General features: G+C 54.9%; 1 protein-coding gene across 3 annotated transcripts in view; it reads right to left on the bottom strand.

The window, feature by feature from the left end:
• Positions 1-5,136: 5,136 nt before the first annotated feature.
• Positions 5,137-14,630, bottom strand: part of IL21R (interleukin 21 receptor) — a 33,179-nt gene continuing 23,685 nt past the window's right edge. Inside the window, exons 4-9 of one of the 3 annotated variants that reach the window (XM_016136784.2) lie at positions 13,943-14,142; positions 11,151-11,296; positions 9,999-10,176; positions 9,457-9,556; positions 8,359-8,428; positions 5,137-6,844 (exon numbers count right to left, since the gene is read on the bottom strand). In XM_016136784.2, the coding sequence (XP_015992270.2) occupies positions 6,080-6,844; positions 8,359-8,428; positions 9,457-9,556; positions 9,999-10,176; positions 11,151-11,296; positions 13,943-14,048 (1,365 nt within the window). In that variant the 5' untranslated portion in view covers positions 14,049-14,142 and the 3' untranslated portion in view covers positions 5,137-6,079. The remainder of the gene's footprint in view (positions 6,845-8,358; positions 8,429-9,456; positions 9,557-9,998; positions 10,177-11,150; positions 11,297-13,942; positions 14,143-14,630) is intronic. The other 2 variants (XM_016136782.2, XM_016136781.2) reach the window with 2 other exon arrangements.

Genomic DNA, 14,630 nt, shown 5'->3' with positions numbered 1-14,630 from the left:
GAAATTGCTTCCTGGTTCCCCCTGGAGTGTCCTACGCTGCCGTCTTGGCCCCCGCCGCCCTTTCTTGAGTCCTCAGCAGATCTTCTTCAGCCTGTTGCTGCCAACCTCCTCCCTAGTCCTCTTCCTCACCTTCCGGCTGCCCTCGACCAGGCCGAGAGTGATCTCTGTCTTCTGACTTTCCCTTGGTCACCCATCCTTCCCTTAGCCCCTTGACCCACTTCTGCCAGGGGTTTTCCAGATACGCATGTGCATATATGTCTTTATGTATATACAGGGATCTGCATGTATCCGTGTATGTGTGTGCGTGTATTCATGTATATGTACAGGTGCATGTCTGTGCACGTGCGATCTCACCCTGAGATCTCCCACCCGCACTGCCCTGTGCCCAGTGCAGTTCTACTGAGAAGTTCTACTGAATTCAAAAGAACCTGCCAGTTCACCTTGTGTCATCATCACTGTATTCCTACCGCAGAGGATTGCTGTGCTGACTGTATAGGACCACCTGTATAAGCCACCCAACACAGTGCAGCACCTGGCAGGTGCAAGCGGAGCCCCCTGGACAGCAGAGTGCTGGAGGGCACCACCTTCGGCTGACACCTCAGCCAAGTTCCAGTGGCCACCAGTAGGTGGCAGCAGCAGCCCAACATCTCTGTTTCCTGCTGGTTCATCTTACTCTCCCGATGTCTGTAGCTCCCTCCTTGTCAATCCACGTTTAAGGTTAACATCAGTAAAGGTTTACTGGGGTGAGGTGTGACTTGTCCACAAAAATGATGATGTTAACATTTTCGGAGCACTTGCAATGTGCCAAATACTTGGCACTGGCCTCACAACAACCCTAGGATATGTGTCTGATCAGTGTGCCCACTTTGTGCACGAGAAAACAGGTACCAGGAGGCAAAATAATTTCTGCAAGCCTGGAAGCCAGTAAGCGGATCTTGGACAGTCTGCCTCAAAGCCCTCTTCCCCGATACCACTTTGGAGGGATTGGGGTGAGGGGCCGGCATTGTGTTGGGAGACCCCTTAGATGGCAGAATGCAAAGGTTCCTTCTCTGGGACCATCAGTTTTTAAAAGAAAATATCAAATTTGTTGCCATTAGGAATGGAGAAAGACCCCTAACTGCTCCATGGGATGAGCTGTTGGGGAGGGTCTCTTGCTCTATTTACAGACTTCCAAGGAAACCTGTTTTCAACTTCACATCTCAATCTGTGGCGTTTGCAGGTGTGGGACAGGTGGTTTCCCCCTGGGCTCAGTCTCCTCTCTCCTCTCTGCCCACAGTTTTGTCAGTCACTTCTCTGCCATTGGTCAATGAATTCACTCGTTCATTCAGTAGTTTTGAGCACCTGCTATGGGCCAGGCCCTGAAACGTAGAGGTGAATAAAACAAAACCCCTGTGCTAGTGCGGCAGGGAGTAAGTATAATAGATAAGTAAAGGACGTATGTTCAGGTGTCACAGTGTTACGAAAAAGATAACTAGGTCAGTGGGGCTTGACGTAGGTCCCACCGAGGTGACGTGAGCGGACCTGACTCCTCTGGTTTTCCATTGATGCTGGTGTTTCTCCCCTCCCACTTTCCTCATTGTCGAGAACTTGGACTCCTTTTTGTACCATTGATGGAATGGGCTCGCAGGACGGGAAGGGCGCGCGCCCGTCCTCCTATCTTCATGGGAAGGCCCCCCCTGGTTTCGACAGTGCATCTGGGTGAGTGTAGTTGGGATGGACCATGAAGGGTCGAGCACATGTCGCCAGTGGCCAGGCCAGGCAGACTGGGCTCCCCGATAGGAAGGGGGAGGGGGCTTTCCCTCCAACAGGAGGTGGTTGAAAGGAGCCCAGCACCTGGAGTGAGGTGCACAGACTCCAGGTGACTCTGGGCAAGTCAATGCCCCTCTGGGCCACCTTTCCCCAAGGGTAAAATGAGGAGTCAGGTCTGATTTACACCCTTCTCCCTCCTTCCCAAGGTAGGACAGCCAGGTGGCATCCCAGGCTGAGAGCTCCCAGTAATCTGATGGGGGAATGGTCTGGAAGCTACAGTTTTCAGGTCCTTCAAAGCCTGGGAGAGAGCAATGTCCACTTCAGAGCATCCCGGATAGAAATGCTCGTGAGCTCTCTGGGGAAGTGATTGGGGGCAGACTGGGACCACAGCCCTCCCCTCATCCCACCTCAAGGCTGGTTCCAGGTGATTACAGAGGAAGAAACAAACACATACCTAATATTCCCGTCCTCAACCCATCCTTTCCTCCCCAGAGCAACCTGAGAGGCTGACTGCTGCCCCCACTTTGTGAAATAGGAAACTGAGGCTCAGAGACAAGACAGTGAGCAATTTGCCCAAGGTCATTCATGAGAAATGATGGCCTGGTCCTCTAGTCCCCTTAAAAGTAATCCTTCTTTAGAGGATGGGAGGAGTGTCTTCATTCATAGATGAGATGAGACTAACACTAGAACATTTTCTACTACAAGTGATGGAAACCCATCTCAAACCCATTTCAGCAAAACAGGAAACCTATAGCTCATTGGTTCAATCAGATTAGGTTGGGTTAACTGCGATAACAAGCAGCCCCCAAATCTTAGGAGATTAGAACAAAGAATTTATTTCTTGCTCCAATATGTGTCCATCACAGGTGAACTAAGAACTGTTCCACATCTCCTCACTGATAGAGCAACTACCATCTCAAACATCACTGGTCATACTCTAGAGGGCATCATGACTGTCATGTAAATGCTTTGGTCCAAAAGTGAGACCACCTTTGCTCACAGCTCATTGACTAGCCCTGGCCGTGGGACCCCATTCCATGGGAGCCAGGAAATGCAATCCTGCTAGAAGGCTAAAAGCTGGAAATATTCGGTAAACAGCATCATTCCTTCCATGTTCCTGTACCTCAAAGTCCAGGGGACTGTAGTTTCAAGCATGACTGGATCCAGGAGCTCAAGGGATATTTCCAGGACTATGTCTCCATCTCCCAGCTCTGCTTTTCTGGGTGCAGGCCTCATCTCAGATACACTGTTCCTTCCCAGTGTCCCCCAACAACTCTTAAGCTTTGTCCATCCCCAACAGCTTTGCAATCCCAGTAAAAAGAATGCATGGACCAAATGGGGTCACATGTCTGTCCTTGGACCTGTACTGTGGCCAGGGGATGGGAGCGGGGTGAAATGCTCTGTTGGCCGGGGCTCGGTCACATAGCCATTCCCACAGCCGGGGTCAGCCGCCCCCATAAGGATGCTGCACAGGCAGAAGGAACAGGCACCCACAGGTATTTGCTAAGGGTTTCTTATTTCTGGACCTAGGTCCCTATAAGCAGAGCAAGATGAGGAAGAACTGGACTTGGGATCAGGAGACCCAAGCCTGAGATCTGATTCTGAGCTTTAATTCAGTGTATGACCTCAGGCAAGTCACCAACCCATTCTGCACCTTCATTTGTCAGATGGCTATGCCCGCCCCTTCAGAGCCTGCAGATGGAAAGGGTTAGGCCAGGAGCAGAATGTGGCATCTGTGCAAGGGGCATTGCTATCAGTCTTCCTGCCTCTTAAGAGCAAGTCCTTAGCAATTCTGGCCTGGACTTTGGCTGACAAGGAGCCATCTTCCCTACCTCCAGGAGCTCAGGGCTTGATCACACCTTTGCTTAAGCTCTTCCTTCTGCCTGACTTGCTGGTGCACCTAACACCTCCTATTCATTTTTCAAAGCCCAACACATACCAGCTCCTCAGTGCAGCGCCCCCGCCCTCTCCTCTTGATGCCCGCTCTGGGCTCCCAGCAGCGCTGTGCCAAGGCCAACTCATACCAACTACTTCTGTTTAGAGCCACCGAGTTGTAGCTCGAAATTGACCATGATGGAAGTATTTACACTATGGAAATAAGCAAATGCTACAAACCAGGCTTTACTGAGTGCCTACTGTGTGCCAGACTGGAGATAAAACGGTGAACAAAAGAAAGCTGTTGCTCTCAATGGAGCTCCTGTCTGAACTATCATCTCTGTCTCTAGCATCTGTTTATCTCCATCCATCCATTGAACTTTTCTCCCTTCAAGCTTTTGCTATCTGTCCACCCATTTATCCATCCATTCACTTACTAACATATCCAGTGGTCCAGCCAGCATCCATCCACCCACCTCCTATGAGTCCATCCTCCCGAGTGGAGTAGCTCTTGTCTTCATTTTGCACCCACGTTTATGAGCTGAGGCCCTTCAGAGATGGATCCAGTCAAGAGCTCCGTCTGGCCCAGGGCAGAGCCCCCGTCAACCCCAGGCCTCCCAGGTGTTCCCCTCCTCCTCCCTGCAGCACTGAGCTCTGTGTATGGGGAGCTGAGCTCCTGCCCTGGGGCGGGGGTGGGGGACCACAGAACTGTGGCCCAGGTGGTGTCTGAAACCTGTTGCCCACAAGACAGTGTGAAAACCACAGCACACCTTGGCTCAAGTGTCTCCAGGGTGATGGCGGGGTGGCGAGGGCTGCTCACACATGCAGAAGCTGTAGTTTCACACCTGTGCTCCCATCCTAGCCTCATACAACCTGATCCAGATTAACAGTCCCACTATTAAAACCGTCAATGTTCTAGAACTTTCCATACCAAGGACTCATGTGTTCTCTTCCAACCACCCCATGTTACCGACGAGTCACAGAGAAGCTTTTAGCCAGACTGACTTCTCCTGACTTCTAGCCCAAAAGGAGAGACAAGCCAGAGCAGTCTTCTTGGAGAGCCTCCCTGCAGCCAGGCCTAGGTGGAGGACACAGTTGGGGGTGGGAATTCCCCTCGGGGCTCAGGGAACAGGCCTCTGAATCAGACTTCCCACCACCTTCACCCCGCTTGTAAGTCTTGAAAAGCCACCGCTAAAGGTCAGTGCCCTTAGGGAGAAAACAGTCTATTTTCTTAAAAAAAAAAAAAAAAGTGTGAGTTGTGTGCAATGTGCAGCATTTACATCTGCCTCCTGTGCAAAACTGATATTCGGTGAGGTGCCTTCAAAGCATGGCTAAGAACTATTTTCTTGGCTTCTCAATTCATATTTCAACAGACTCTCTGTCAAATCATCAAGAACTTGACTTCTCCCTAACGCACCAAGATGAGTAAATGAGATGCCAGGGGACAGAACTGCTGTGTCATTACTGCTGACTCTTGTCTCCCTCCGTCACCACCGTGAGCACAAGGCAGGGGCCGGGGGGGGGGGGGCTGGTCAGAGGCCTTGCGCTCCTACCCTATACCCCAGCACTCAGCACAATGCCCAGCAACTTACTGTGCTCAATAAATATTTCTTGGGTTCATAAAGGGAATTTAAAAATGGGCAGCGGGAGTGAGAAAAAGGAAACTTTGCTCGTTAGTGGGGTATGCAAGGGCTGACTGACTTGCAGCCCAGAAAGCCCCCTAGTGCCCCTGTGCAGGGTGGGGACAGCCCGCAGGCCCCGGGCTGCGGCTACTTTCACACCACCACCCACCTCCAGCACAAGCCCGGATCCCACCGCAGAAGGAAGGAAGGAAGCTGACGTTTATTAAGGGTCTGCTCCGGACTGCACACTATGTGGGAGAGTATACCAATTTCTCCCCAAGGTCAGTCGTGACACCCACATTGTCCAGACAGGAAATCCCAGCTCAGAGAAGGGGAGCGCCTCACCCTCGGAGGTAGCACAGCCAGGAGGCGTCAGAGTCAGGACTCAGACCTAGGTCCACACCCCCTAAACCTTCCCGCCTCTAAGGTCACTGTGGGCTTGCTCCCTCCCCTTCCCTTGAAAAGTGATAAGAAAGAGTGATGGACTTCTTGTGACTTCTGGAGGCACAGGACCTGGAGGGTGGGGCTTGGTGTCTGTCATCACAGGCAGTGCCCTGGTCCCAGGCGGCCTTGTGGACAGCACTGGACCGGCCTCTCAGCATGTGACCCCAGAGCCTGCTCCCATGCACCTGGCAGGGAGGGAGGCTGTCACCATGTGTGCACAAGCTCGTGTGCTGCTAACACATGCAGACACAGCAGTGTGCACCTGAGCTGCATACCCACATTGCAGGCTCCAGGCTCCATCAAGAAGACCAAACGCTGCAGCCCAGGTGACCGTGTCTCTGGCTAGGGGCCCAGCAGCATAGCCAGCTCTGGACAGCCAATCAACCTCACTAGCTGGCCTGGGGCTCAGGTCCTGCTGGTGGAGGGGCCGTGACCACCCACTGGCGGATGTAGCTCCTGGGGGGCCCTTCGTCCCTGGGGCTGGTGAAGTCACACTCCACAGGGCTGCCACAGTCAGAGCCCGCGAAGCCACTGTCAAACGTGTCCATGTCCAGGCCAGCAGGAGGTGAGCCTGCCTCGCTGTCGGACACCGCTCGGGGTGGCCTGCCACCCCAGGGCGGCTCGGGTGCCCAGCCCTCCTCATCTTCAAAGGGCAGATTTAGTCTGTCAAGGAGACTGCCTAGGGGGACCCCCAGCCCCGCAGGGCCACCAGCTGCAACACAGCCGCAGGACAGGACTGTGGCCCCCGTGCCCACGAGCAGGTCCTCGGTGCCCGGGCCTGGCTCCAGGTCAGTGTCCAAGTTCAGGGCTGGGTAACCGTCGTCCCCACAGGTGCAGGGCCAGGCTCCGGGCCCTTCTGCATCTGACACAATCACCGTGTCGATGGATATCAGGACGTAAGGCCGGTCTTGCTCCCGACTGTAGGCTAAGCCGCCCAAGCTGCTGGCAATGGAGGGGGCTGGGCCCCAGGAACCTGATTCGGGCGCTCCGTCGACCTCCACCAGGTCCACGGGCTCCGGCAGCTCCGTGGGCTCCAGACCCTTGGCCACACTCGGTGGGGGGCAGCAGTTGTGTATCTCCAGGGTCGAGAGCACCCCTGGGCTCCAGGGTCCCAGCTCCAGGCTGGAGGCAGTGAAGGGTGTGCCCACCCACTTCTGTGAGAGAGAATAGGGAGAGAGAGTTGGGACGGGGGCCAGGCGGGGGACAAGCTCAAGGCATCGGTGGCTCTGAGGCCTGGGCTGTGTGCGGGTACAGGGACCAAGACCCTGGGTTCTGGGGACACGGGGCAGGAAAGTCCGAGGTCAGAGCGACAGAGCCCCTCCCTCGTCTCCTGTCTTATTTCCTCCAGACATTTCTTGGAACCCACCATTTTCCTATTTGAACTGTTCTAGAGTGGACACTCTGCCAGGGCAGAAGCCCACATTCTTCTGGTCACAGCTATATCCCCAGAGGCTCACACAGTGCCTGGCACACAGTAAGTGCCCAGTAAATATTATCAACTAAATGAATGAGCAGACTGAATCGTGGCAAGCCGTTTGAAATGTCCTCCAGTGGGTAAGGGCTCTGGGGTCATGACGGGCTAAGGTGGCAGCCCCTAAGCTTTGAGGATCCCCCTCATGACACAGGGTCCCCATCCGATCAGGAAAGAACACCCCTCAGAACTAGAATCTCCTCAGTTGGAGCCCATTGCCCTTGGAAAGCTCATGTTAGAACCCTGATGTGTCCACCACTACTGATTTGAGATCGCTTCTCAGCTGCATGACCTTGAGCCAGTTACTTACCCTCTCTGTGCCTCGGTTTCCTCATCTGTAAAGTGGGCCGGCTAATACCCACCCCACAGGGTTGTTGTGAGGATTAAATGAGTTAATATCCGGGAAGCTCCTAGCGGAGTACCCAGCACACAGCGAATGCTCTGTGAGTATTGATAAAATGAACAGGAGCAGAGGAAAAAGGTCTGCCCCCCACGGGCTGGAGTCCAGGCTCTTCCCTGCCCAGGGAAAGACACTTTCCCGTCTGAGCCTGCATCTCACGGTCCCCAGGAGTGATGATGGAGCAGCCGCCCTGCAGGGGCTGGGTGAGAGCAAGGTGGGCGGAGGCCGGAGGGCCCTCAGCAGGCGGCAGACAACGGAGGAGCTCATGCAGTCCTCCGGCCATCCTTCCTGGCTTCCAGGCTCAGCTGGATGGAGCCTGGCCGCCCCTCCCTCTGTCACCACATCCTCTCTGTGGGGGGGCCCCTCCTGCCCACGAAGGGCTGTGAGTGGGTGTTAAGCAGTAAATGGGCCCAGAGAACCTGTGGAGGCTGGTGGTAGCTGAAGTGGTTGGAGCTTGGCAGGGGGCGGGTGTATTTTGTGGGCAGGTCGAGACTCTTCCCAGAACCTGCTGCCTCCTCACCCCCCATATCAGGGGCATCTAAGAGGAGGCCAATCCTGGCCCACCCCCTCCCCTTCTCGGGTGGGAAAAAGGCTGTTTTTGACCTCATTTAATTCTTATGCCTGTTCTGCCTCCGGATTACTTCCTACACCTCGCTGATGTGGGGACCGAGGTGGGCTCCAGGGCTGGCTGCGCCTGCGGGCTGGGCCTGGGGGTCGTGGTGTGAGGGTGGTGGTGGGCTCCCACACAGGCTGAGAGGCTCCAGGGGGCTCGCCACCAGGTGGGGGGGGGCACTCACCTTGAAGTCTCCACTGTAGCCCACATACAGAGGCTGGAAAAATCCCTTTGGGCTGGGCACCTTCCACGGCCTAGGAGGGCAGAGAGGAGGTGAGCCCCCTGCATCCCGCAAAGGGCAGCCTGGCCTCCCCCTCAGATGCTTCCCAACTTTGTCCTGCAGGAGAGTCAGTGCCTCCTGAGGTACACCCATTCCACCCTGCAGCCGCCTGCCCTGGGCCTTGGCGTCCACAGCTGTCACCTTGGGGCAGCGAGTCTCCCCTCAGGCTCCCGGAGGTGCGTAGGGTTTAAGGGCTGGGCGTCCTGTCCTGTGCCGGGCACATGCCATCCTGAGCCTCGACTTCCTCCTCCAGGATCGGAGGGCCACAGAGCCACTTCCCCAGGGCGTGGAAGGGTTCGGTGAGTGCGCCCAGTGCCCGGGGCTGGAGGGCTCCACTTTAGCCATGGGGTCCCCATTGTTATCTCGCCCCTCAACCTTCCCTGCCTCCGTCTCTGGATGAGGATGAAGAGGACGAGGCTGCCGCTTGGCCAGGGCTCAGCACGTGGCAGTCGTAATCCCACGGCAGCCAGCAGCCCTGACGGAGGCCAGGGGAGCCTATGTTTTATTTTTAATCATGAGCACCCTTTCTCTCCATGGCCATGCTCAGCAGAGCCCAAGACAACACAGTTAACAGTACAACTTTTGGTTGAAGCAGAGGGGATGGGGGGTGGGTTATCACCCCACCTGGCGGTCCCTTGTGCCCCTCAGGACTCAAAGCTTAAAATTCACCAGACATGGTCACAGCCAAGGCTGTGTTGAGAGCACAGGGTTCAAAGTCCACTCCCTTCATTTCCCAGCCATTCGACTCTGGGCGAATTCCTCACTTTCCCCACTTGTCGAACGGAGGTAATTTCTGTGCATCGAGCTCACGGGGCTGCCGTGAGGGTTACGCCAAGCCCTCCACACAGCGCCCAGCACAAAGGAGGCAGGAGCTGGTCATTATCACCACCACTGTCGTCATCACTGTTGTGACGATAGGTGTGTCCCGAGCCCTGGGTGTGCCACAGAGGGGCCGTGGCCCAGGCCGACACCTCCCCCACTCCCCCAAGTCCCCGGCCTCACCTCCAAGGCAAGTGGATCTTCAGGCCTAAGTAGACAAGGACGGGGAGGATGAAGACCAGTAGGAGATACAGCAGGTCAGTGTGCCAGCCTCCCTTCATCTCTGGGGACGAAGCGAATACTGGGTCAAACGGAACCTACCTCTGGTTCAGCATGGGGTGGGAGTGGTCGGCGATGGGTCTAGGGTGGAGTGGAAGGAGGCGGGAAGGCTGCCGGTGCTTCGAAGCGAAATGGATCTGGGTTCAAATCCTGCTCCCACCCCAACCCCAGGCAAGTGACTTCATCTCTGAGCCTTAGTTTTCTCATCTGCAAAGTGGGGATAATGACTCCTACTTCACAGAGCTGTCAGGAGGGTGGCACACGCTGGCAGGTGAAGCCCCTGGCACCTGATGCAGGTCCTGGCAAGCAGAGGCTCCAGAAATGTCAAGTGGCTACACCTGGGGCCGCACGATTGAGGGACTGCCTTCTGACCATGCCAGAAATCTCAGGGCTCAGGACGATCTTTGTCACGAAGAGTGGGGTGTCTGCCCCTGCTCCACGCCTACCTTCTGGCTGGGTGTGAAAGATGACCGGGTCACTCCAGTCACTCCAGGCCCCCTGGTAGGAGGAGCCGGGCTGGGGCCCCGCCCGCACCTGCAGCTCGTAGCTGGAGCCTTTAAGAAACTCCAAGGGAAGAAGGGAGACGCTTCTTGAATCCACTGAGACCAGCTTTCTCCCTGGACTCTGTGGGCGCAGGAGAGGATGCACAGGGTCAGGGCCAACCAGCAGAACCCCCTTGACCAGCCCCCATGAAAGGGGCCAAGTTTCTCCTCCAACACCCTCCTCTCTCCACGAGATCCCGGCCCCAGCCTGCGGTCTGGCCACTCCAGGGTGGGCGGCACAGAGCTGCGGGCACTGTCCTGGTCTTGCCTGTGATACAAAGCTTTGTTCCGTTTCTCTCAGACCCGACAGGAGGGGACCCTCGCTGCTCTGGGACCGGGAAGGTCCCTGGAGCGGTCATGGCCACTCCTGAGACTCTCAAACTGGCAGCATTGCAGACAGCAGACGTTTTTGGAATTTTCCCACAGTGGGCATTTCAAAAAGTCTTCAACTACAGGCAATGGATGCCTCCAAAAGTCTTCTCAACAATGGCATTAAAGAACATCTTGAGCTGGGACCATTCTAAAGGATGGATAATTCTAGAACTCTTCAGCTGAGACTATTCTAAATACCGGGCAGTTCTGGAACTCTCCAACACTCGAAACCCAGGACGCCTCTGCAGCCTCCGCACTTGAGGCCATGGTCACACTAATGCGAACTTTTTGGTTATTGATACATCGGGAACTCTCCAACTACGACCATCCTGAGCAAAGTGGGGAGGGTCCAGATGGCCCCACTTCTGCAACTTTTACTGTCACTACTAGACTCAAGGTGGAGCCTGGGGACGTGCCTATCCCTTCCTCAGTGGTGTGCTAAGGGGAGAGGTTATGACAGGAAGAAAAGAATTCCAAAAGGTCTTCTTCCCCAGGGAGAAATGAGGGCAGGGAAGCACCAAGGCAGAGTGTAAGGGGAGCTTCCGTCCTTGGTGTGACCTTGGTTTCCACTCTTGGCTGTGACTGACAAGCTCATCTGTCTCTAGGACACTCCCCATCCCCGCCTGGATGCTCTGTACTGCCCCTCCCCCTCCCTTCCTCTCCTTGATTTTCTATGGGTCTCACCAAGGTCCAGGGGTCTCCCCGCTTCCTGTACCGCAGCTCATACTGAAGCTTGCCCTTGAGTGTGAAGGAATCGTACTTGGAGCTCCAGGAAATGTTATAATGTCCTGAGAAGGTCACAGTCACGTTGAAAGGAGGAGACGGCTTGACTTAAAGGAAAAAACCAGAAAGATAAAATGGAGTGAGATTTTTGTAATAGCTGAGAAAGATTTGGTGACTCATCCTTTAGGAGATTAGGATTAGTAACCCCATGTAGCATCTTTGGGTGAAGCACCCCATCTCTGGGCCTCAGTTTATTCATCTGAAAAATGTGAAATTTAGATGAGATTGGGGTTGCAAACTCAGGCGGGCAGGTGACAGAAATGGGCGAAGCAGGTCTGAGGACTCGGCCCCAGCACCTGAGCAGGAATGCAGACCAGGGTGGCCAGGAAGCAAAAACCTGACAATCCAGATTGCTGTGGGGAATCTCTCAAATGTTAAAGTTAGCTACTAATCCAAAAACTTTCTAAGCTACCTGTTGGCCGGGCCCAGTGGGCCTCTATTTCTGCTCTAAACGATAGGACCAATTCTTTGAGGCCCGGCTTCCCTGAAAAGTCAAAAACCTCTAATTAGCAAGGACGCTAACTAATTATGCTATGCCTAATTATGCTATAATTAATTACTGATGCTACGTGTGCATCATGCTAACGATGAAAGCTGCCACTAATGAGCGCCTGCAGGTTGCTTCCCCGAGCAGTTTGATACCCGGCAGTGGCCCTGTGAGTTTGGTGTGACTGTTCTGGTCTCACAGACAGTTTCTGGAAAGGGCAAGAGCAGAGATCTGGACCACAACCTCACTGCCCGCCAGGCAACTCCCAGGCAAAGGCCAACGCAGGCTTCCAGTTCCGCCCCATCCCAAATTTGTTTTAAGAACTTGAGCAGGACACAGCACAGTACAGTGCCTTCATTTCCTCTCTTGTAAAAGGGAACAAGTTTCTATCACCTGGGGCAAAAATTCGTGGAACTAAACTAAGTAGCAGAAGGCGGCAACTTCAGAGAAACCGAGTGACAAGTGTCATGTTGGTGTAAGAGAGAAGCGACAGACCCCTGCCTCACGCTCGCCCCTCCGAGCTCTGTTGGGCACACCAACATTCTCTCCATCTCCCTTCATGATCTGTTCACCAGCCGCCCCCTTCTCTGCAGCCTCAGCTCCTCGAGGTGGAGGTTTTGTTTTTCTGCGTCGGTGCTGTGCCCTCACCTCCTAAGACAGAGCCTGGCACATAGTAGGCCTTCAAAAAATATTTGTTAAATTCAGGGGTTCCAAAAGGAGCGCTGAAGCTGCTCACAACCCTGTCCCATGGCCCTAGGTGGGAGACGGTGCGCCTTCACGAGGCCATGGTGAGTGCTTTATCGTTGGTGCTATTTCGGCGATGGGTCCTTCTGGACTGGAATAGTTGCTAAGCCTCTTCTCTCCCCACCGGGCAGGTTGGCGGCCTGGTACCTGCTCCCTTGTGTGGCCTGGGCTGGCTGGTGAAGACCAATTCAGAGAGGAGCTCAAGAGATGTTAGCAGGGTCCAGGTTCAAGGACAGGGGCTGCTCGGCCCAGAGAGGCTCAGAATGAGCGAGGGACAAGGGAGGGGTGCACAGGGAGCAAAACACCACTTCCTGCCACATCTGGGCACAGGCCTAGCCTCAGACCATTGCAAGGAGGGCAGGGGGAAGGAGGCCAGAGAAAACTGTGACTCGAAGCCACCCTCGCTCTTCTCTGCAGGATGGGGCTACTGCCGGCCTGGCTCTCTCAGAGAGGTGGGAGGGCCCCCTTGCTCAGTGAATTCAACACAACGGGACCTAAACGGCTGAGTGAGCGTGTGTGTGCATGCATGTGTGCATGTGTGCACGTGTGAGAGAAAACATGGGATTCTGCTGTCTGGGCCAGGGAATGGGAAGGCATTTGTGTGTTTGAGGGTGTGTTTATGAGTGTGTGTGTGTGAGAGAGAGAGAGAGAGAAAGAAAGAGAGAGAGAGAGAGAGAGAGAGAGAGAGAGAGAGAGAGAGAGAGAGAGAGAGAGAGAGAGAGAGAGAGAGAGAAGCTTTGCTCACGCCCTCGCTGATGTGACACCCACTCGGCAAAGCGGTGCAAACCCGGACTCGGTATGTGAATAACAGACACCCTCTTATCCCCTTGCCCTGCGACTGGGGATCTAGGGACAGAAAATCCCAAACCTCAGGGACTGAATATTCCCTAAGGACAAGACTCTGCGGTCTGTATTTGCATGCTTCTGGGGACGGGCCTCTCACCCACTGCATGGACGCCCCACTTTGGGTACACACACACACACACACACACAGCCTCTGGGGTCCTTCTCACCAGCTGGCCCTTCTGCCTCTTGGCCTCCCGTCTCCATCCAGCCTGGAGGGAAATTCTAGGCCTCACTGGAGTTGATGGATGGGAGAAAAAGACTTAGGGAAATTTTCTCTTGTGACTCAGTGTCTCCCACTTGCCTTATAATGGGACAGAATCCCAGAAGGTCAGGGGCAAAAGGGCCCCTCATTCTATACAGTCCAAGGTCACTAACAGGCTGGAGCTGAGCCAGAACTGAAGCCCAAGGTCCTGGTCCCAGTCCAGCTCCTTTCACACCTCCGCTGCCTCTCTCTGGTTCAGGCCCAAGCCTAGCTGTCTGCCCTCATACCTTAGGAAACAATAGTGCATCTAAACCTATGGAGGTCAGTTTTGGTGGCAGGGAGAGCCGGCCCAGGGAGCATGGGGTCCAGTCTCCACCTGGATTCCCCTCAGCTCCGGGGTCCTGAGGTACTCACTGTTCTCAGCCAGGACAAAGCTGCCGCACTCCTGGGAGTGGTTGCCAGACTGGTCTGTCATGTTGACACTGAAAATGTCATCAGCCATGAAGTGGAACACATCCATGTGGCATGTATACTTTGCGTGCGTGGCGTTGTGGGTGGACCGGTAGAGGCTGCAGGAGGTGACCTCATCCTTCAGCTCGCCATATGGGTCTTGCCTTCAAGGACAGAGCAGCCGGTCATGGCTGAAGGCCGGTGGGCTCAGGGCCAGAGCAAAAGCCCAGAATCTTGGCAGGAAGGGACTTGAGGTGGGGCTGGGGGACCCCTAGTCCCACCGACCATTTCCTGGGGAAAGTATCTCTTCCCCAGAAGCAGCCCCGATGAGTTGTGTCCAGGCTTGGCTTGCACACCTCCAGGAAACCAGGAACTCACTACCTCCCTTAGGGCGACCACTCTCAATTCGGAAATTTGAGCCATTCTTGCCTGGACCAAGCCTAAATCTGTCTCTGTCAGTTCCACCAGCCGGATCACTGTCCCAGAGGAAGGGTACTAAGCATTTCAGGTCTCTCCCACCCTCCTTCCATCCAGTATCCACTGAACATCTACCTAATAAGTGCCTGTGCTAAGAGCCAAGATAAGGGCCAGATGAACCTCAGCCCCTACTCTGAATGAACTTCCAGGCAAGCTGTTGATATGGGGCCAGGGG

The sequence above is a fragment of the Rousettus aegyptiacus genome, unplaced genomic scaffold (assembly GCF_014176215.1).
Source record: "Rousettus aegyptiacus isolate mRouAeg1 unplaced genomic scaffold, mRouAeg1.p scaffold_m13_p_8, whole genome shotgun sequence".
In the NCBI taxonomy this organism is placed as follows: domain Eukaryota; kingdom Metazoa; phylum Chordata; class Mammalia; order Chiroptera; family Pteropodidae; genus Rousettus; species Rousettus aegyptiacus.
This window is presented reverse-complemented; position numbering and strand designations above follow the sequence as displayed.